Source organism: Cebidichthys violaceus, unplaced genomic scaffold (genome assembly GCF_023349555.1).
Source record: "Cebidichthys violaceus isolate CVI_PGR_0920_01 unplaced genomic scaffold, fCebVio1.0.p SCAF_5, whole genome shotgun sequence".
Classification (NCBI taxonomy): Eukaryota; Metazoa; Chordata; class Actinopteri; order Perciformes; family Stichaeidae; genus Cebidichthys; species Cebidichthys violaceus.
The window spans coordinates 16,081,444-16,104,987 of NW_027176705.1; the positions used below are offsets into that span (position 1 = coordinate 16,081,444).

A 23,544-nucleotide genomic window follows, 5' to 3' on the forward strand; every position below is an offset into this window, starting at 1 on the left:
GGCGGTTAGATGTAACAAGGTTGAAGACCTCGTTATGGGAGAGGGGAGCCAGATAGGGTAAGATGGGGCATGGAGATGGGAGGGAGAGCTGTGGGGGCAGGGGTGGACAGGGTGGAGAGGGTGGACAGGGAGAGGGGGGCTGAGAGAAGGAGGATCTGATATCGTTTACCTTCTTGTCAAAGAAGTTGGCGAAATCATCAGGGAGAAGGGAGGAAGTAGGAGAGTGGGGTGGGGGTTGGAGGAGTGAAGTGAAAGTTTCAAAGAGTTTTTTAGGATTGAAAGCAGAGGTTAGGATTTTAGAGCGGAAGAACGCAGCTTTAGCAGTAGATAGAGAGGAGGAAAAAGTGGAAAGAAGAGCTTGGAAGTTAAGAAGGTCCTCCGGGAGTTTTCCTTTTCTCCATTTACGCTCAGCCTCTCTTAGGCTCCGTCTATCAGTACGCACTGAGACCAACAGCCACGGGGCAGGTGGAGTTGGCCGTGCAGGCCTGGAGGTGAAGGGACAGAGTATGTCCAAAGAAGAAGTAAGGGTGGAGAGGAGAAGATCAGTAGCAGTGTCAGGGGATAGGAGAGAGAAGGATTCAGGGTCAGGGAGAGCAGAGGTGACAGAAGAGGAAAGATCAGCAGGGGAGAGGGAGTGGAGATGACTACGGGTAGAAACCATGTTGGTAGGTGAAGGAAGTGATGGGGGAGAGGATAGGGAGAGGAAGTAGGACATGAAATAGTGGTCAGAGAGGTGGAGGGGAGTAACAGAGAGGTTAGCAGTAGAACAGTGTCTAGTGAAGATAATATCCAGCTGGTTGCCGGCCTTGTGGGTAGGAGGAAAAGAGGAGTGATACAAGTCAAAGAAGGAGAGGAAGGAAAGAAAAGGTTCAAACTTATCAGTCTGGATGTTGAAGTCGCCGAGCAGGATGAGTGCGGAGCCATCGTCATGGAAGTGCGAGACTCCAGGAACTCACCAAGAGGCCCTGGTGGGCGATACACAACAGCAATGGTGAGCCTGACTGGATAAGTGACAGTAACAGCATGTTGCCTTGAGTGTCTGATGGTACAGCACTTAGTGCCACCTCAAGTCAGAGGATGGTAGGCGGAGGACATCTGTTTGATTCCTATAGTTCATGCAGAATGTCCTGGAGCGATCCTGAAGTAAAAGTAGATCCAGTATTAAAGGAGCCCGGTCCATTACTTGGGCTACTAAGGTGCTGTTTTCTTTCGGATCGATCTGTCTGACGCGCTGTTCTGTCAGCCTCGATTACCTCCGAGTTCACCTTTTGATTGCAGACATAATCCACCGACACGTTCACTTGGTATGAATATTAGTTTATTCGGTCGTGCAGTGGTACACATACTCTTTTGTGCACAGTGGAGCAAACTCACTCTTACCGCGACAGCGGTCAAAACCCTTTCCCTTTCCGGGGTCCAACACCTGACGTCAATAATTACCTAATTGCTTATATAGGTGAGCACAAAGTGAGCACCCAAGAACAGCGCCACCCAGTGTACATATAGAGGAAAGGCATTTGATGGAAACATTTAGCACCTACATTCAGGGTCATACTGAATGCAACTCTAGAAAAGAACTGCATCAGAGCCTCTGCTCTCACCTTAGCCTTGGTATTCCTGAAGGGTTTAGCCATGTGCACGAAAAATTACAAATGTTTAGTTTGTTGGAGTTAATGCCAGACGAATACTGCAAATCATTGCCATATATTCTGGTTAACCACTCATTGAAAGAGTACACAACAGACTTTAGAAGTTCAGAACTTCAAGCCCCTTTAGATTGGATGTTCTGTACTCATTTTCTAGTGACAATCCGAAGCTAGAAACATTACACATTTACAAATATCTGATTGCGTACATTTGACCCGAAGACAAGACTTGTGCATTTCACCATTCCGCACTGTTGTTGAACAGTTGACTTTGGTAACGACTATGGATGCCTCCAAAATATGGCCAATTGGGAAGGAGCTTGATTCCTGTTCTCAGGAATATTATTTAATTTTTTTAAATGTTTATTTGTATTTACATTTCAAGGTTGAGAAATGTAAGGTGAGACTTTGAGTCAACCATTATTTTATTGGGTTGCAACTGTGGAGCAATACTTGCTGCACAGATTAACACGGGGCCCATCAAAATCTTTCATTTACACAAACACTGTCAGGTTTTACTGACTAGAGCTCAACTCCTAAAAGACACGAGAGGCCCTTCCTTTGTGGCTCTGATGGACACACTGCATCCACAGAAGACACCATTCTGACTGCTCAATCAATCTTTATTAAAGGTTAGGGTAAACACGTTTGCTGCATATTCTCTCTTTCTCATTTTTTTTTTTACGACACTAAGGCTTTTTCGCTGTCGGTACTAACCTCAAACTATACCGGGTAGAAAACGAAGGAATGTCCGCTGAGTATCACTCGTTCAAAAACTCTACTATAGAACCGGTGAGAAAGCCACGGCGCTCACGCGCACTTCCGTGGTCTGTGCTGTACGTGCTTTTCGTTACGTAATTTACGCAAAATTAAATCATCGACAGACAAGTCAAGTGTTCGTACAGAGAAGCAGAATAACACAGGAAGTAGGACAATGTAGCGATATAGTGATTGGAAACTGATTTTATTTTCAATTCACAGTTATCAAAATTGTGCTAAAACATATAAAACCTTAGAGTTGTCGAATATGCGTATGATTTTATGCATATAGTTATAAAACTCATAGCATGCGTTCTAATGTTCGCCACCACGCTTTTATTTTGAAAGTCATAATTGGATGTCTGCCAGCAAAAACTTCTAAAACTTCTGCTATAAAAGCGGAGATATTTCCCTAAAAGTATCAAAGGATTACAAATAACTACAATGACTGATCAGCAACAACAGCAACCTTCCGCCGTAGGTTCAGGTAAGAGTGTTTTTAAGTCTGCTGCAGGGTGATTCAACATTACTCTAATAAGGGGTTGGGGTGAATTTAGTTCTGGTTAAAGTGGGGTCACTTCCTCTAAGCGTTTCACCTCGTTGCTCAAATACTCGTAAAAACAATCAACATAGATTGACAGCTAACGTCACTCGTGTTTCACCTTTGTTTTCAGATGACTTTGTGTTTTTATTTTCGTTGGTAGGGCATTCCAAAAATGTATCCATGCCCATTACTGAAAAAGATGACGACAGCGAATGTAGTTTTGTGCTGCGACTCTGCAATTTTCATTTGCTGATCCAGCTGGTATTTATTAATTTTTGTGAGATTTGGACAAAACATTTAAAAGTCAGTTTGCTAAAAGACAACTTGATCAAACTCTCATAATTGAGCAACTTATAGCCTACTTTTTCAAAGTTATAAAGTGGTAAGCTTGTGTTGTGTTTTATCAAGACGTACATTTAATTTGAAATAGACATAAGTTTAACTAAGTGTGTTGCTTTGTTCAGAAGTAGGCTATGTCATGGTGTCAAAAGCCTTTTTAATAACACCGCTCTCACCACAAAGATAACTTAAAGGATGGATCGTCCTTTTAAATACGTCTATTGGGAACATTTTGATAGGCAATGACTAGTTGGCATAGTTTTAAGCTTTAAGACAATAAAGATGACATTGCAAAATTGAGTGCAACTTTGTAACCGGTGGATGGGACCTCTGAATTCATCTGCATCATGTATTATAAAGGGTTTAAGCTTTAACTACTGGCTTTATTTAGGAATAAGGGCTTTTTAGAAAGTGATCTCATCTATTGTCTTTTTATTTTACAGGCAAGATGAATTTGGAGGAATACTTCGAAAGAATTGATTTCCACGACTCTTTTGATAAACTGGATCTGGCAACACTGAAGTTGATCCACAAAAAGCACGTCATGTCAATTCCATTCGAAAACCTCAGCATGCACTGTGGTGAGCGGAACATCATGGACCTTGAGGCCATTTTCAACAAGATTGTGAGGAACAACCGTGGAGGTTGGTGCCTTGAGAACAACTTCCTGTTTGGCTGGGTGCTGAGAGAAATGGGCTATGACACTACGACGTTGGGCTCCAGAGTTTTCGACAGTATCCTCAATGATTTTTTCCCCCGTGATTGTCATTTCCTCAACATGGTTGTCATCGATGGAAAGGCTTATGTAAACGATGTAAGCTTTGGGGTCTCTTTCCAAGTGTGGGAGCCGCTGGAGCTCGTCTCTGGAAAGGACCAATCTCAGGCAGCGGGTGTCTTTCGCCTCCTAGACAAGGGGGACATCTGGGTGCTGGAGAAAACCGGTAGAAAGCCAGAGGTTCTCAATCCAGAGTTTGCCAAATCAAGTCTGGTGAACAGGAAGGAAACTAATCAGATCTACTGCTTCTCCTTGGTGCCTCGTGAGGCCGAACATTTCTTTGAGATAAACAACAAACTCCAGACAGAGACTTCACTGTTCACCAATAAGTCCATCTGCTCTTTGCAAACACCTACAGGATTCAGAGCCCTGATTGGCTGGACCTACGGCGAGGTCACCTACAAACCCGATGAAGGAGTTGATGTCTTTGACATAAGAAACGTAACGGATGACGAGATCGCACAGATTCTTCGTGAAAAGTTCAATATAAAGTTGCAGAACAAACTGCAGTCTATCCACAACAAGTCATGCTACACATTCTGAAGTCCTACACATGTGCTGTTTTGAGATTCACCTGGAAAGATCTCACAGCTTGTGTATGCAGCTTGTTGAAGAATCATCTATTTAAAACATGATGACCAGTGCTTTGAATCTAATCTTTTGTGCATTGAAAATTGTGCAATTGCATTAGGCCTGGAGAAGTGGAAGACGTGTTTTTGATTTCTTCTTTTGGTATATGTGTAGGCTAAGTATCCTGAGTCGACCTGACATTCTGTCACAACCAGCTAGGCAGTTTTCAAAAATGTACAGTGCTTTGAATCTTCTATACAGTGTTAAAGTTGCTCTCTAATAATGACTTCAAAATAAACCGTACTTGTGTTCTTCCATTTTGTTAATTGTCATGTTTGCAGGTCCAGAGTTGGAAAGTAATTGAGTACATCTAAATTGGATAATCAAATATGTCTCAAAAATATAACGGCCAATTTACAGTTTGTAGGAAAGCTAGAATAAAAATTCTGAAATAAAGCAGTATGTACAGCTGAGACCGAGAGTAATCTAATCTTTATCTAGACTGATGGACTGATGAAATATATGAATATAATGAATCAGCTCTTCATGAATATTGTTCCCCTGAAACACCATAAAGCGATGTCCATCGTTAAAGAACTTTGGTGAATCCTTGCCCAGTCATAAAAAAATAAAATCCTTTTGATTAATTTTCCCAAATACTATGTTCATGTGGTTTGATATAAATAAATTAAATTGTACTCAAAAAGTTCTATTATATCTACATCAATAATTCATCCACATATCCAACATACTGAACTGTCAATTTAAAACTATATTGATAAATACATGTATTTCAACTGTATAATTCTACCTGCATTTTGGGTTTTTTAAGTCAAGTTGGGCCTAATTATCATCTTTCTTCTCAAACACTTTAGATTGTTAAGTCTAATCTTTTTTAAATTGTTTTGTTTTCTGTGTTATATTAGATGTTTTGTAACAAAAGAAAAAGGGTGTGGGCTTTTCTGGTATTATGGAGAGTGTACGTTAGGGTAACTATAGGAACAGCGCCACCTAGAGTCCCTGGGTCTGTGTGCGTGCTCCGTTTGGGCTACCTACGACGAGTACACTTCAGCTAGCGTGCTTACAGCTAGCGCGCTCACAGCTAGCGCGCTCACAGCTAGTATGGACTCCACCTGCAAACCTACTCAAGCACCCAGAGGGCGAAGGCGGGACTTCGGTTCTTAGTTCCACCCTGTATTTGGGTTACAACCAATCACGTTAGAGCTGTGGACACAGCCAATTTGGATTGGCTTATGGCGCCCGTCCTTCCGCTGGGGGGAAGCAGGGCCAACACACACACTGGGTACTCCATCCAGGGCGCAGCCTCCGAGGCAGTTTCAGCACCAGCGACCGGGCGAAGCGGAGCGGAGCTGTCCACACATTCAGCACTTTGACGGCCAGGATATCTCTTCCTCCTGGACACTCTGAGACAGCTTGTTTTAGGATGGCGTCTAAATACGTCGGCCTTTTTGTCCTCTTCCAGCTTCTAGCCCTGAATGTAGTGAGCCAGATATCTGCCTTCCCCACACCTACAGCCTCAACGGATGGTGAGTTGGCCATCGCCTCTAACCGCGCGAGAGACATGCCTTTTAGTAATCTTGTACTGTAAAGCATTTTCGCAATAGGCTAATATGTTTAGTAATGTAGATATGCTATTTAAAACTGTTCTCGAGGAAGTCAGTGATTACAAAAGAAGATTTAAAAAAAACGCCACAAAGTGCAATAAGATCCCGCTGTTCAGCACACATGGTGCCTGAAATGAAAAGAGAGAAAACACTACAAGGTTATCTTGAACTTATTAGTATACTGATCTAATCATTGAAAAGCATCACTTATATAGGAATATCCGCAGAGAAACTATATTTGTCGATTCCACCTTGTACACTTTGTACAGTACATGTCATTTAAAGGGCTATTAGCCTATTGATATACATATCTTTTTTTACCATTTATCCTATATTTGTGTATGTTTAGTATAGGGCTGCAACTAATGATAATCATGTTTATTAACATGTCCATTTTCTCGATTAATCAAATAGTTGTTGGGTCTCTCAGAAAATGGTGAAAAATGTCGATCAGTGTTTCTCAAAGCCACGATGACGTCCTCAACTGTCTTGTTTTGTCCGCAACTCAAACATATATTCAGTTAACTGTCACGGAGGAGTAACGAAACCACAAAATAGTGTCATTTGAGAAGAAGCTGTAATACGATCATTTCGCTTTGTTTTGTTCATCTATAACTAACAAAACATAGCAGAAAGCAGTGCCTCTAAAGTTCAGCTGCAGCTCAGCAGTGACTGTGGTTCAGCGGCGCCTGCTCGCACGTTATGGCCGCTTGTGGTCTATTTTCGCTGCAGTTTAATCTTTTTGTTTGATAATCCGATTAAGCCCTGCCTCTGCGGTGCATGGTGAGTTGGGAGCGCAGAAACGATCACATAAGTCTGGAAGATACAAATGTGTTTAAATGACAAGAAAAAAAAAAAAAGAAAAAAAAATGTGACACCTTTTAAAGAAGTCGATTATCTTATTAGAGTTCTGTTAAAAAGCTGATTTTTCTATGAGCAATTCACATTTGTGACCTAAGAAATCTGAGTCTGCTTAAAAGTTTTAAGTTATTGCATGTTTTGTTTTTTTGTTGCAGATAAAACAGTGTATAATAGACAGCTGACAGAAGAAAGACCACTACAAGAGCAGGTAAGCTCTCTTTCTCCATGTCTCACAGCTAATTGTATCATCCAATATCCGGCCAAATGGGCTTTATGGTCACTTGTCAAACAACCAAGGTATTAGCCCAGCAAACATTAATAATCAGAGTTTATATCCTGAGTGGAAATTATTTATGTAATGTTCGTCATTTCCCCAGATTGCTGAGGCAGACAGCGTGAAGGCTGCAGTACAGTCAGCGGGTAAGAGGAAACCTTACTGCCAATCAATTAACGCCGGCTTCATGTTGCAGCACTTCACATTCATGCGAGAGGAGTTCATCTTCACCACTCGTATGTCTCCAGTTTGATCATTCCGTCCCTGCTGTCTTTCAGAGAGCAAGCGTCCCGCGGCCTCCAAGGACGCCGAGTCAGAGCAGGACCTCGACGACTTCACTGTGCTGAAGTCGCTGGCTGACGGCCAGAAATCAAAGGAGACCACTGAGGTGCCCCCCGAGAAGGAGGACCAGTACGTTCCAGATGAATCAGACTCGACCAAGAGCCGGCGTCTGGCTGAGGACTACGACTCCACCAAGAACGGGATGGACGACGGCAAGTACCAGGGTACGCACACCTGTCACCGCTGTCTGATGCTGACAGGCCACCGGGGCAGACATTTTAAGAAAGAGTAGGCTTAAGAAAGATTATCCTCTCCCTCTCAGTCACAGCAGTTGTGAAAGCTTACACCGGGCTACTGTACCAGCTCTATGCACAGGAGACTTTTAAAACACATGTAGACACCGACCATTTCACTCGATATCCAATCATTTGCTGGTATCTGCATAGATTTTGAGCCTCAATAGATTTCATCAGATCAGCACACATTTCACTGTGTATGCATGTAATTCGATCCAATCATCAGCATAAAGCAGAGTCTCTGAGGCGAGGTGACTCAGACACAAAGTGCTGAGTGCTACACTTCATCGATTCATGCGGTCGGCCCGACAATAACAAGCAGCTCGTCGGGTTACGCTACATCTAAATTTGGCAAGTGCAGGCGAGATTTAATTCCTTATTTCCTGGAGTGAGACAGAAATAGGTAAAACTCAACACTGACGATTCAACTCGCCGATACGGGCAAAAAGTATTCCGGCACTGCTTATTTTTGTTGTGCGTGGACGTTGGGAAGCAGCTGGGACTGTTATGTAAGAGTCGAGCTGTAGCAAATGGCACATTTCTTATTCAGTAACGCAGATATAGAGAAGTTAAATATTGGTAGAGGAGAGAGCGAATTATTTATTACTGACAGCTCTTGTTCATTTCTACGGTACAATAGAGAGACAGAGAAGAAGATGGAATAAAGTAGAGAGTAGAAAAGGGAGAAAGCAATATATATTCAAGAATATATTGAGGAATATCGTCTGATTAAGAATTAAAGCATGAACCACCTGCTTTACACCCACACACAGCTATTAGAAAGTTCCAAATGATAACATATGTGTCGTCTCCTCTCAGATGACCCAGAAAGTTTCCGCCAGGTCGACGGCACCCCGCTGACAGCAGAAGACATTGTCCAGAAGATCGCGAACAAGATCTACGAGGAGGACGACAGAGGGGTGTTCGACAGGATCGTCTCGAAACTGCTCAAACTGGGGCTGGTGGGTTGCGAGTTTTGTATGCCGTTCGATTTGACACAGCGTGCAGTGTGACATTTAATCAACAGGAACTCTCGATCGCTCTCTGTGAATTGTGCTTTGTCCAAGTCGCTCCCTGAGATGGTTCTCTCGGTGACAGCAGTCAATATGTGACACATAGAGGTTCCTGATCGGTGCAGTCTGTTCTGTTTCAACACGTCTTGCGGCACATTTATTGTGACACATTTGTCTGTCTCTTTGGGTTCCCCCCCCCCCCCTCTGTAGATCACCGACAGTCAGGCAGATACTTTAGAGTACCAGGTGGCCGAGGCTCTCCAAGACCTCATCACCAAAAACGCCAGGAACAACGAGATCGAGGACGTTGACAGCAACGACCAGGAAACCAGGGGACAGCAGGACGTCCAGGACTCAGACGCTGACAAGGTAAAAACCTGTGAATAAGTGATAGTGATGAGGAGAGTGATAACAATAAGGATGACGACGGTAACGACAAGAACTCCTGGCATCCCCAGGACACGTGGGAGCCACCCAGGCGCCGCTACAACGAGGACGAGGATGACGAGGACGAAAACGAGGACGCGGTCGAGGACGAGGTGGACAGGGATGCAGAAGAAGACGGGGGCGACAAGGCCGCCGGGACCTGGGACAAAGACACGGAGGAGGGCAACGAGGTGAGCCCCGAAGACGGCCTCCAGGATCTGCAGTACTTCCCCAACTTCTACCGTCTGCTCAAGAGCCTCGACTCAGGTAAAGACGAGAACGCCTGCACAGTTTAGAAATCATTGTTTTGCAGCATCCAAAGATAGAAGTTCTTGTTGTCAAGGCGATATTGAGCCCATGCTTGTTTTGTCCTCCTAACTAATTATTTACAATCCCATCTTCATGACCCCCACGGTGAAACACCATGTGGTAACATTAATGCCACGGTAGCCAATTAACATGAACAAAACACTGATGCCAGATGTGTTCTCCGGTTTGCTGCTGCAGATCAAGACACTCAGGAGAGAGAGACATTGATCACCATCATGAAGACGCTGATCGACTTCGTGAAGATGATGGTGAAGTACGGCACCATCACACCGGAGGAGGGCGTGTCCTATCTGGGTAAGACGTAGCACAATACCAGCACTGTTTTTTTATTATTTATTGACATATATGAATGATAATGCAATTTTGATTCCAATAATGCTTAACAGCCTTATGTATGTGTGGCTTGCATGTGGATGAACGATCTAAAATCGAAGCTTCTATCCGTCCGTTGCATTAACCGACTCGTGCACATGCATTTCTCTGTCTGTGTGTCTTTTCCCTCGTCTTCCAAGTGCGTTGAGCCGAGCTAATGTTCCCTATCAGCCGGTGCGATGGAGTGTGAAGCCTGCGCTGACAGATTAGTCTCAGGGGCGCCCTATATGACCAGGTTTGTTTTTAAGGCTGGCCATCACATCAGTAGCCATTGGTAAAGTCAGCCACCTGTAAGGGACAGCTGTCATCTCTCTGTGTGAGCCTCGGGAAACCCAAGACCCAACATCTCTCTCTCTCTCTCTCTCTCTCTCTCTCTCTCTCTCTTTCTCTCTCTCTCTCTCTCTCTCTCTCTCTCTCTCTCTCTCTCTCTCTCAAATGACACTCAGTCGTACATAAAAAAACATTATACATGGGAGAGGATTAAAGTCAGCTCGGCATACGCGGTCTCATCTAGGCCACCAAGATTATTGTCATTATCGGCTTGTGTGTCAATTGTTTTTTTCGTTCATTTTCCAATCATTTGACGTTGAAATTGTGAAAGAAAATGGCCATCAGAAGTAGAGTCCTATGTTATGTCTTTTTTTAACTCAACAGTTCAAAAAACAGAAATATGTTTACACTTATATAAAACATAGAAAAGCAGCCAATCCTTATAATTGAGAAGCTTAAAAATAAAGAATGAGATGAGAAATCAAATTTGTAGCTAATTGGAACGACTCTTGTGCATATATGCCACTATCAGAGCTGTGATCGACTCTTATTACGAAGGCTGACGTTGTAAGGATTAATCAGTACCCTTTCAGATGACCCTCAGCAGTGGAACAAATGATCACTGCTGACGTTACACACCGGTAGAAGACGGCGAAGGGTTCCCTAGGCAACCCCTCTGGCTTTGTGTCGTGTAGGTTGTGAGAAGATAATAGGACGGAATTCCGCCATCGCCTAGCAACCAGTCATCCCCCCCCCCACCTCCCCACCTCCACCCCCTGCTGGCTGTGGTGCTCCGAAGAGTCACCCAGGTACACGACTGAATGCACACGGGTCTGTCCATCAACGCTAATCGGGAGAAACAGGCCCCAAGACAGAGAGAGGGAGAGAGAGCGATAGGGAGAGAGAGTGGGGGAGGAAGAAAGATGGTGTGTTTGTGTGGGCAGAAGGACAGAATGGAATGATGGGCTTCCTCTGTGCAACAGGTGGGAGGAGGCGGCCTGAATGCAGAAAGAGTGATGCTTCGATAATAAGAAATGAAAAAGAGGCTCGAGTGAATGCAGATGAGAGGGGACATTTGTACGGCTCCTCAGTAACGGCTGTAAAATCAAGCCTTCCTGTTTCTCCTGTCTCTTTATTGTCCTTGTGTCGTAATATCCACATCTCTAATAACCTCTTCTTTAGGTAAATTACCAAAATCTCCCATCCCCACAAAAAAAGTTTTGATACAATCCTGAATATGAACTTCTTCTTAGGAACTTGGGTCGTGCTTTACTTCAAGTCAACTTAGCATTTATAATCCCTAGCATATATAGAAATGTAATAAATGGTTTGTAACACACAATAATGTAGTCACAAGCAGATGTAAGTGTCATGTGAGGCTGGTGCATGAACAGATAATGAATGATAATATAGTGAAACACAGTTGTGTTGATATAAAATATGTCTTTTATAGGAGAAATTGCTGGCAAATGCTGTGCATTAATACATAATGTTATCGCTGCTTGCAACTACATCTGTAGTGTGCGATAAAGCATGTGTTAGTGCCTATGTGGTGCGTCTAAATGCTAAACAAGGGGACTCAAAGTAAAGTGTGAGCCGAACTTCATGTAAAGGATGAAATTCCAGCTGATCTCTGCGATGTGTGTATCCCCAGAACATCTGCTTCCTCGGTTTTTGAGCATAATGTTTACCGCTGCGTTAATCCAGAGAGGATCAGTTGACACTTAACTTCAGTCTCTGTCGGCCATATGATCTGTTTTTGTTATTCCCAGGCTGATTTGGGGTCTTTTATATTCTCTAATCTTGTTCGGGAAGCTTAAGCCACTGTAATATTTGTGGTAACACACACCGATGGCAAATTAACTAACTCCCAAAATACATGGGCTCGTTTGGATGAATTGCAAATTGTTCCTGTAGCCTGTGTTTTCTTTTCCAATGTTCAGTCTACACTGAATAACAACATTATTGAAAATGATGGTGGAAAAGAACAAGACTTTCCACTATGACTATCGTCATACTCTTGAACCTTCATTTATTCATTGAATAAACCCTTTTCTAATGTTAATTACCCTCTGAGTCACGCAGGAACAGCGTGGCACTTTGAAACGGTTAAGAGCTTTGTCATTCATTAGCCGTAGAGTGAACTGACGTCACAATGCGAATCAAACCTTAAGTAAATATTTGCCGCGTTTCCTCCACCTGCAGAGAACCTGGATGCTATGATCGCCATGCAGACCAAGAACAAGCTGGGCAAGGCTCTCGGGCTTCCTGACTTCACTGGACCCAACGGTAAACAGCCTCACAAGTTATCCTCCAGTCAAGTCAAACATCAATAAAATCATGTCATTTGATTCGACATGGACAGATGTTAGTTATTATTAGTTAGTATATTAGGCTCTGTGAAGCTTCATAGGCTGACCGCAAGTATAGGCACATTTTTTTGTGTTATATATGGTTTAAAATATAGTTTGATTGAATTATTTAATGAACAGAAACACATTCGGTTCCTCTCAAGTGTTTTTAAGTTTTACAAACTATCCTAGAAAGATGTGGGACAAAACTTCCAAGCAGATTTTGGGAGCTTAAATTGACCTTCAAATGAATAGTTTGGCATTTTGGGAAATACATGCTGGTTTCCTCACTGGCAGAGAATTGGATGAGAACATCAATACCACTCTCAAATCTGTAAATGTAAGGCTACTGCCAGTTAGCTTAGCTTAGCATAATGACTGTAAACAGGGGCAAACAGCTTGCCTGGCTCAGTCAGAAGATAAGAAAATCCACCTATCAGCATCACTGAAGGCAAAACCCCCCCCCCCACATATCTCGTTTGTTTAATCATTACAAAAAAACATAAATGTACAGTTGATTCTTCGGATTCTTCTCACAGCGTTTTTATTATCATTTTTACACTTTAGTTTTTGTACAGATGAATCACAAAATATTCAACATGTTGATTAGTCTCTGCCACAAAGCGAACAAGTGTATTTCCCCAAAAAGTTGAAAAGGTAGCATCTATACCAGCAGCGATTGAATGCTCCGTGTTCTGTTTGTTTCCTGCAGGAAAGAATTTGGACGAGGAAGACAACACCAAGGCTGAGGCCGCCAAGATGCAGAAGGCGTATGAGAACCTGAAAGACTCAACCAAGGAGGAGCAGCCATCAACTGAGACCAGTCAGTCCACTACCCAATCCTGATGACCAGAGGAAACATGAATAGCTTTTTGTTTAGTAGTTTGATAATTTGCTAAAATAATTTGATACAGTTTTGCACCTCAAAAATGATAAACCATGTGCCTTGTAAATTGCATAACTCATTTTTTTTTTTTTTGCATTAAGATTTTATTGTTTCTTTTGTGTCAAATAAATGCAGAGTTCTCAAATATAGCAGATTCCCACCACATCGGTTCTTCCCTCTACCTCAGTGAAATGACTCCAGAATGAGTTTGTATTGACTTTGTATTGACTCAGCAGGGCTGACAGGAAGTAAACAGCACTGTGTAGTCGAGGCCAATCATAGCTAAGTCCCTGAACTAGGCCAGTCCAATAACACTCACAGGAAAGCTCGTCCCAGCTGCCATTATTCTCTGTCCCTGTACACCGTACTGTACACGCTCATCAATGTAATCCTCCCACATGCACACACGCAAGCGTGCATAAAGAAGAAAGTCAAAACGGAAGATAGAGCAGGATTACCACCAGGACATTCGTTTCAGCAGGAAATGACACGAATCCTGCGCAATGTCAACTGAACTCTGTGTTATCTGTGCTAGATTGAGTTGCATAATATGATGGGAAAATTAGGGGCATGTGTTATAATCCAACTATAATCTGTGTTGAAGCAATAGTCTGATTTTGATTGGTGCTTAATATCCATTTAAATCCCAAACTGTAGATATCACACACCTGTCGCTGCTACCACTTTTCTACATTGAGTGTGTCTTTTTTGGCCCTAAGGCATGAAGAATGTGTCTTATTATATTGCTGTCAGTGTGCTCCAATTGCTATAGACATGTAAACGTTAAGCCATAAAGTTTTGCTTTATGACATTTTTGTGGTGTAAATAATTGATAAATCAAAGATAGAACTGTCTTACTCTTCTTCTGAGTGAATGTGTTACAGAAGTAGTAAAAGGAAATCCACATATTTACTATTTTCTAATACATAGAAGAGGAAGATTTTCATATCTCATTTTCTTCATTTTTCTCCATCTCCCACCAGATCAGCCTGGCAAGTCAGAGACGTATCTGGAGGCCATCAGGAAGAACATCGAGTGGTTGAAGAAACACAACAAAGAAGAGGGCAAAGATGGTGAGACACACACTCCAATCTTTGCTGAGTTTTAAAGAGCCAGACCCCGAACACATCCTGATTTGCACACCCTCGTCCCCTCACTAAACTGTGCTGGGTCACAGACAGGTCTGAGGCCACGCACTGAAGTACCGAAAATTTGAAGTCTCTTTTGTTTGCCTCAATTTGCAAGTAAAATGAGATTGGGAAACCAGGAATGATGCTTCACCCCAGATGCCATGAATATGGATAATTGTTGATGCCTCTGTCCTAATTACCCGCGATGCCGCTTTCTTGTTCAGAGACAAATGTCTATTCATTTTATTCCCTTTTTTTCTGTTCCTTAATATTTGCAGTTGAGCATGTGTGAAAAGGAGATGTAGTCGTGGATTTTGAACCAGGTTGATGATTAGCACTAGTATCACAACAACTCAAAAAGAAAGCCATGTAGAGACCACCACCTCTTTGTCATCAATGCCCATGTCTATGGATTTATAGAGTTGGTGAGTGTGCCTCCTCCCATCCTGTAACTGTCAGCATTCATAACGACGCAGCATGTGACCCAGAAAACACACCAGTCTGCATAGCTGTGAAAACTGTGCACTCGTCTGCTGTTTGGCTCTCCACGCTGTAAAACTGACGCCCAGTGGTGCTTAATTAAGCAGCAGAGAATGAAATGTTAATGAGTTCTCATTATTCATTCGTCCACTGTTGATCATCTCACGACATATCGGATGAAAAACCCTCTAAAAACTCTAGCTCAGTGAGATTTAAATGTACTGCTGACGCCCAGTGGCCTGCTCTAATCTGAGCCGATCGATAAGTGATTCAGCCACTGGTGAGTCAGAGATACAATCGAAAGATGGAGAGGCAAACAAAGTTTGACCTAAATTCTTGTGTGCATCTTGAACCCCCGAAGATGGAGCTGCAGAGGCCAGAGCAGCAGGGAAGTTTTGTTCAGCGCTCGTCTCCAGCCAGGCTCTATATAGGACACTTCATTTGCATTCTGGTGCGTGGTGAGTGGTTGTCTGGGACAACAGGGGCGTCCCCGCCTGCCCCTCAGTGATCTGGGCAGAGGAGATGAACAGATAGCAGACAAGCTCACACTGAACACACACACACACACACACACACACACACACACACACACACACACTGAGTCAAAATGTGGCCCCCAAGATCACCTCATTTTTCCGTAGTGGCACTCAGCAGCTAAAATGATACACTACGCTGTACCACATTAAACCTCATCCTTATTCTCTCTCTCTCTCTCTCTCTCTATGGAGAAAGTACAGCTGGAGGACAACAAAAGCCTTTTCAACCAAAAAGCAGTGTCATAGTAACAGAGTGGGCGATGGGCAATTTACTGTGTTTACTCTATACCAGAAGCACGCATTAGGACAATCTCAGCAGACTCTCTCTGTGTGTCTGTGTCAATACGTGTGTGTGTGTGTGTGTGTGTGTGTGTGTGTGTGTGTGTGTGTGTGTGTGTTTGTGTGTGTGTGTCTACGCCCACACACCACACAGATTAGCCAGAGGAGCAGACGGACACAGAGTCGACATCCTGGCTTTGGCTCTCGGCTCCTCGCAGCAAAGATTGAGAGAAGCGTCGCGCTGCGTCTCTAATCACATTCAGTTAATCCCTCGCACACGTCATGTTGGTCGTCCGCAGGGCAACTGCGTCTCGAGGCAACGCAATGAATTGCTGCTGTTAGGAATGTCATAAGGAGGATGTTGTGTGACTCCTCGGCTGTCCGTCCTTCTCCCTCTGTTAGTCGGACGAGCCAGTCGGAGCAGGGAGAAGTGGTGCAGCAGCTGTTTGCCTGCTTTCTGAGACTCATTTGTGACCATGATGGATGATACAGAGGTAGATTGTGTTCATCTCTAAATATAGCCACATCCTGCTGCGGCCTTGTGGTGCTACCACAGTGACTTGTCTAGAGCAAGGTGATTACAAATGGTGCGTCAAAAAAAAAGCTTGACCTATTTCTTTAGTATTTGAGTGAGTTTGTTGGAAACTGATCACATTACATTTGAATCGCATACTACGAATCATTTCATTGTTGGAAGTACAACTTGGCAGTTAATGTCGACACCGTGATCTTTTGACCTACTTCTTATGTATGTGGTATCTTCTCGAGTCCAGACAAATATGCGTACTCTGACCTTAATCCCCCTTGATAATGAACCACCGTACCAGATTATGGCTTGTTTGGGTGCCGCATCTTAAGAAGTTTAATGTCTGATCTATTCTGCCAACCACCGTGGCCTCATGATCTTCCCATTTGAATCTCAGAATATAAACCCATCCTTTGTTTCTGCCTCTCTGTCCAGATTACGACCTGTCCAAGCTGAAGGACTTCATGGACCAGCAGGTTGACTCCTACATTCAGAAGGGCATCATCGCCAAGGATGAGGGCGACACCATCAAGAGGATCTACAGCAGCCTGTAACGCCGACACCCATCACCCATCCTCCAACCCACACGGGACTGAATCTGCCATTAACATCTCAAACAAAACCCTGACTACTTACAGTTATTTCCCATGGCATGGTAAAGTATGTACTATGTATTCAAAACTACCTGCTTAAGGGAACTTGTTAACCCTCCAAGACATTCCCGAAATGTATCAAGAGAAGGGATTTAATAGAACTATCAACAAAACAGTAAACCGATTCTTCACAGCTACATACGATTATATTTGCACGCCAAGATCGCAGAGTAATAATCCCTAGAATATTATTGAGAGAGAAATCAAAGTATTTTATGTAACCACCTCACATGTCCAACTAAACGCTAGCATTTACTCCAACCTGACTCCTGTGGGAAATGAATGTTATGAGAGTATGATGCCATAGCTACATCATCTACCGTTTCCAATATACTTTTTGCAACAAAATGCACATATATCAAAGTGTACTCATTCAGTGTAACCTGTCTTAGCCTATTATATTTCCTTTTTCCAGTGTATATGTAAGGTCCCTATGTAATCTTGCTTTTTATTTTAACCCAAAAATATTTGTTCTTTGTGCATCATGTCAGTGATCTACTTACTCCCGTTTGGTTCTGCTGTAATTCTCCTGGGAGCCCACTAGGGGGCCCTGTTTGTACCATCAATGCTCTCTGCATGTCTCTATGAGTTCAACATTTCCATCTCTGTAGAGCCTCAAGATAAGTATTTTTAAATGTAAATATTTGTGATTTTTTCCTAAAGTTTAAAAGCAATTAAAACTTTGTCTTTTCTTTACCTGTGTACTTAAATGTGACGGCAAAGCAGCACTGGGAGGAAAAACAACCCAACACCAATAATTGACATCCACATGCTCACACGAACCCTGCATCGTCATGGAAACACACACGAGAGTTTCATGTTTGATTTAATTACACATTTATTCTCTCCAAAATAAAACCAATACATTTTAAAAGTACAATAAAACAGCTGTAACGGACAGTTCTCCACACACATAAATAATGCATTCACACTTCAAAAAAAATAAATAAAAAATAGAGCAGTCCCTTCTGCCCCCCCCCCCCCCCCCCCCCCCCAAAGACCAAAGCTTGAATGAGGCAAAACGGAAGGTGTTCAAAGGCTCGAGTCTATCCGCCGCTTCTGTTTGGGGTGAGCTCGTACAGGGTAAACATTGATGAGGAAGGCCTGAATATACTTTCCAGTGATACTATTAAAGGAGGGGATTTAGCAACATTAACAAGCTAATCCCTCTGGAATTGCTTAGCGCTGTGTGTGTGTGTGTGTGTGTGTGTGTGTGTGTGTGTGTGTGTGTGTGTGTGTGTGTGTGTGTGTCATATGCAGCAGGTGGGTTCTGTACAGTAGCGTCAGAAGCATATGATGGGCGGATGTGCTCGGACGATATTTATATCAGATGCTCCTCCGAGCTGTAAAGCTGTACTAAACTATGAAACCCACATCGCAATAGTCGCATATCAATAAATAAAAAGGCAAACATGATACTTTTGTTTAACATGGTTGGTAAAAGCAAAACGGTAAAGAGAAAAGTAAAAAAAAAGAAAACAGCGATGTGGTTGCGGTACTGTTTGTATGTTTGTGTGTCTGGGGGGTCCTTTATATCTCCTGATATGACGAGGTGGGGGCCGTGTAGTCCTCCTGGTCGTTCCTGCGAATGAGAAAAAGAAAAGATAGATCATCTTTTAGTTTCCCCACAATGGAAACTAATTGCCTCAACACACTCCTTAATTGGGAGGAAATATTTTTCTGTAGTGCTACTGTACATTTTTCAAACTATGCACAAGGTTGAGAAAACAGTCCGGCTGCCAAGGAGTCCAGTTAACCAGAGGAGAAAACAGAGCGTGATAGAGGAGATAGAACAGTAACAGTATGAGGCTCCTATAGATATTCTGTGTGACAACATGAAAACATCCTGAGGGACGACAGGATCAGTCTTTTTATACTGCTAAAATTCGGATTTTTTTTTTAATTAAAACATGAAAGGTATTTAACAAATTGAACTGATCACAAAAGACACCAATTTTTTTTTTTAAAAAGGAAAGATAGTTATATTTATAAGTGCTGTTTTCTACAGACACTCTCCCTGTGCATCTGGATGTTCACAATAAACGTTTGATTGAAGAAGAAGAACTCTTTATCGAGGGCTCGGTCTTTTAATAATGCATGGATCAGTCCATCTTCGTTATTTTGTGGATATTTATATGCATATTCAATGACACTTGTTCTACTTTACTATAAACCCGTTCCGACTCATATCATGTTTCCTTCATCTGATTCGGCACAACCACTTTTTTTAGGAGTTAAGAGTCTTTGTTTCTTTTCTCACCCTATTCCTCATATCATCCTCTCTCTTTATGAGCCTTCATAACGATTCCGTAACTGAGCTTTTTTCTTTTTTTTTTTTTTATAAACGTAATATACAAATAAAGTTGTTAAACGATAACAATACATGACGGGAAGTGACAGGAAAGACGTCTTCGGGCTTAGAAGCAAGTTCCAGGACTGCACGGTAATGACCGAGTTTGTTGCATAATGTGGCCACAATAAAAACAAAATCTTCATAATGTGAATCCATACATGATAGATATAGGGTCCTCTAGAAGGAAATGTATCAAGCAGTCGGTTCGTGGTTTGTTCCGTCAGAGGGAAGAAGCCAAACGGTCATGCGGTCTGTGTTTACTCTGGAAACAAGGCAGCAAGCCTGTGTTTGTCCACACACACACACACACACACACACACACACACACACACACACACACACACACACACACACACACACACACACACACACACACACACACACACACACACACACACACACACACACACACACCCCTCTGGTGTGGCTGGAGACAAGGCTTCACACAAAGCTCGGCTTTGGTAGGTAAACACTTAACAGAGACATTAAAACGCTTTGTTCTGCGCTTTTACTCCGGCTCGTGTCTTTGTAAAAACAAAAAACACAGTTCTAGGCTTACTGGCACATCATGACTAAATTAATGTTGCGCAGTCGGTGGTCCTATATTACTGAAACACTACAATATTAGCTTACCTGATGAATAGTATGTACAGAACTGACTAACATGGAGCAAATAATGACTGTTTATCACACAATGTTAGTAAAGACTGTCCTTTAATTCAGTCAGAACCCTTTTTACCTTTAAAAAGAGACTATCAAATATATTCCTTTGAGGATTTCTTCTGGCTTTTTCACACGAAAAAGAAGAAGAAGTTGCTACTCCATTCTAGCACACCAACACCAAATCACAATCACCTCGACAGGATGTAGGAAAACATTGAAATCCTACATGTTGTCGTTCTGAGGGCGGATTGCATTGATATCGTTTGGTATGAAATGTTCCGTAGATGAACGTGATAAGACCCTCCTTATTCTCTCAGGAGAGAAGGGAATTTACATAACGGCTGCTACAGGATCCACTGTAGTACGAGCGAAACACTTTAAGAGAGCCCGACGTGGAGTGACTCAGTCCTGACTAAACCGATAGTGCCAACAACGCCTGTTTGTCTATGAATGAATGGGGGTCTGCCAGGCATCCGCTACCACCTCAGTGCTGAGCAGACGTACCGAGTGTCAGGGAGACAAACTCCGGTCTGATTCAGCAAGCCACATCTCCTTCTAAACATCCGATTGTTGCAGAACGTGGCACCCGAATAGTGCAGCAGGTCGGCAAAAAAAACAAAAAGCAACCCGATTCCCATCTTCGATCCTCCTTCTGTGACAGCGTTTCCACTTTACGGTCTCTGTTCTTGCTGATCGGGATTCCTGACAATCACCTCCGGAGCTGAGGGATGAGAGTCTAGGCCACGGTTCTGACAAGCACTTCAACGCATTAAGGTTGATCTTTAGTCCCAGTTTAACTATATCCGGTGCTTTTGGAGGGAAAAGGGGCTGTGAACAGTAACGCAGTGGCAAAACAAAAAAAACAGAGCTTTTACCAGGACCAATGCCTACAGATGCTGGACTTTATCATACCAAACTTACAAATGCGTCCTGTCTATTTCACCCCATTCATGTGCCACACAAACACCAGCTGACTGCTGCTACTTTTCTAATTCAGCCAAATTCAGAAAGACAATAACTGGCAATGAGCGTTCCCAGCCCGGTCTAAAAATGTGCACTAGTCAACAACACAGGAAATAAGCAGCGGTTTGGGGGGGGGGGGGTTGTTTCAACACCTCACCTTACTTCCTCTTCCTTCAGCCTGCGTGCCGCCTGCTTGGATTGTTTGATTTGCAAGTCCAGTCTGTGTAAGAAGTCTTTGGCTGACAGCTCCTCTGGCTGGGGGGGTTTGGAGTCCTCGGGGGGCGGCGAGGGCCCCTCGACGTCACGCAACGCAACACAGGGCGGATCTGCCGCGTCACCGTCCCCGTCGGGAGAGTCCAGCGACAGTCCGTTAAATATGTAGCGCTTCTCCGACAACACGGGGATGTTGAGGCTGTTCTTCAGAAAAATGCAGTCGTTGCTGAACAGCTTGTTGGCTCTCTTGATTTGCTCCATCTGGCGTGTGAGGGTGACAACAAACAGACGGTGTTAGAACAGCATCATTTCTGTGACTCAGCTGTCTCCTTCCCTGTTTTCATCCTTTGCACTTAAGTTTAGACCTTGAGGACCGAGTCAGCTTATATATTGTGTCACTGATATGAATATATGGAGTTGGTTTTAATTTGTCCACATGACATTAAATCTTTTTGATTCCTATCAAGTGAACAAAAACACACTTTTTTTTTTTTTTTTTTTTAACAGTCTACATGCATTTTAACTCTGGAGATGTGATCTAAACGGCAATAAAAACATCTTTGGATACAAACTCTCCATTATAACTAAATACATTGGGAATAGGGTTAGATATTTGGTTTGTTAGCAGCTGTTTGAGCATGCTTCAATGAAGAATCAATCATTAGACGACCAAAGAGTCTGAGGAGCTTGGGGGGCCCTCGGGGGACCGGAGCCACTTCGACAGGTTGATAGAAGTATACATGCAAACTCCCCATCCGCTGTAAGTGAAAACAGTCTGCCCAACCATTGTTAGAATGTATAAACCCATGTGGCATTAAGAATGTGACCCCCTTTCACCTCACTGCTGTTGGCTCATGTTGTGAGAATGAAAGTCAAATGAAGAAGTGAGCCCCAACCACACAAGGCAAAGTGAAACACAAGAAATAGCCTGAATGTGTTGGACTGATGCTACAGCAACGAGCTAATATACAACTGGGCTTTAATGAGATATCTATCTATATATATCTATATATATATATATATATATATATATATATATATATATAGATATAGATATAGATATATAGATATATCTATATCTATATCTATAGATATATCTATAGATATATCTATAGATATAGATATATATCTATAGATATATATATATAAATAAAAGTTTATTTTTGCTCCAGTAACTGACTGTGAAGGGAAATTAAACCATGGTGTCCTGACAGATTAAAGAATCCAGAAGTAAACGTGATGATGGAGAAAATAGGCGTGCTGTTGTGATCTGTCAGTGAGGACCGACCGCGTGCGTTAACACTGATTTCATGTCCCATCACATCTCCACAAACTAAACGCGGCAGTGTTTGCGTGGCAAAACTTACCGTGACACCGTATTTGAGAGCGATCCCTTGCAGGGTATCGCTGTCTGTAACCCGATGCTCTATGTACTTCTCCCCCAGGGAGGCCGTGACGCTGGCTGTGCTTCCGTACGAGCGGATCTTGGTCCGGGCCAGGCCCTGGGACAGTTCGCTCTCGGACTCGGAACCGGACCTGGACCGAGGGAAGATGGGCTGGCCAAAACGTCCTCCTCCATCCTGCATCGGCAGGACGGGCGAAAACTCCGCCATCTTCTCTTGAATAAACAAAGAGCCCCGGTTACCTCTGGCTGCTCTAACGCTCCAGTTGACCGGCTGTAGTCACGTTAGTCGCTGGTTCAGGCGGCTGGGAGATTCCCATCGCCGGTCATACTCTGCATGTCAACCCGGGGGATAAGGGACATGTTTCGGGAACCGCTACCACTACCTCACGGGTAGCTTTTGTCATAGAGCCTTACGTTGACGTACAGACGTCCGGGAGGAACAACAATAATACAGTTTCCGGTTACACTTTCAAAATAAGTCCTTATAAAGAAGAATTCAATGTTTACTAACAATCGTTGAAAGGCTATAAAATAATTCATAATACCATAGACCAATATGAGGATTAAGAACAATTGTTGAAAGGTTATAGATAGACAGACGGACAGACGGACGGACGGACGGACGGGCAGACAGACAGACAGACAGACAGAAGCTGTTAATAGCATGACCTTGTAAAACAGTAGTAATTAGATGGCTACGTTTTAAGGTCTTTAAAGCCAAGAC

At 43.0% G+C, this 23,544-nt stretch overlaps 3 protein-coding genes across 4 annotated transcripts; 2 read left to right on the plus strand and 1 right to left on the minus strand.

The window, feature by feature from the left end:
- Nucleotides 1-2,811: 2,811 nt before the first annotated feature.
- Nucleotides 2,812-4,691, plus strand: LOC137887630 (arylamine N-acetyltransferase, pineal gland isozyme NAT-10-like). Its single transcript, XM_068730741.1, has 2 exons — nucleotides 2,812-2,892; nucleotides 3,732-4,691. The coding sequence occupies exons 1-2, from the start codon at nucleotides 2,850-2,852 to the stop codon at nucleotides 4,604-4,606; spliced, it is 918 nt and encodes a 305-aa protein (XP_068586842.1). The 5' UTR covers nucleotides 2,812-2,849; the 3' UTR covers nucleotides 4,607-4,691.
- A 1,255-nt stretch (nucleotides 4,692-5,946) lies between these two features.
- scg3 (secretogranin III) lies at nucleotides 5,947-17,919 on the plus strand. 2 transcript variants are annotated; one of them, XM_068730367.1, is made up of 12 exons: nucleotides 5,947-6,180; nucleotides 7,275-7,327; nucleotides 7,497-7,539; nucleotides 7,672-7,899; nucleotides 8,791-8,933; nucleotides 9,195-9,353; nucleotides 9,443-9,677; nucleotides 9,918-10,034; nucleotides 12,588-12,671; nucleotides 13,446-13,556; nucleotides 14,603-14,692; nucleotides 17,006-17,919. In XM_068730367.1, the coding sequence occupies exons 1-12, from the start codon at nucleotides 6,078-6,080 to the stop codon at nucleotides 17,122-17,124; spliced, it is 1,485 nt and encodes a 494-aa protein (XP_068586468.1). In that variant the 5' UTR covers nucleotides 5,947-6,077; the 3' UTR covers nucleotides 17,125-17,919. The 2 variants fall into 2 exon arrangements, with proteins under 2 accessions (XP_068586468.1, XP_068586469.1); XM_068730368.1 differs by having other exon boundaries at nucleotides 7,672-7,887.
- Nucleotides 17,920-18,043: 124 nt separating this feature from the next.
- Nucleotides 18,044-23,248, minus strand: lysmd2 (LysM, putative peptidoglycan-binding, domain containing 2). Its single transcript, XM_068730369.1, has 3 exons — nucleotides 22,783-23,248; nucleotides 21,360-21,676; nucleotides 18,044-18,805 (listed from the first exon to the last, which is right to left on the minus strand). The coding sequence occupies exons 1-3, from the start codon at nucleotides 23,026-23,028 to the stop codon at nucleotides 18,754-18,756; spliced, it is 615 nt and encodes a 204-aa protein (XP_068586470.1). The 5' UTR covers nucleotides 23,029-23,248; the 3' UTR covers nucleotides 18,044-18,753.
- Nucleotides 23,249-23,544: the final 296 nt, after the last annotated feature.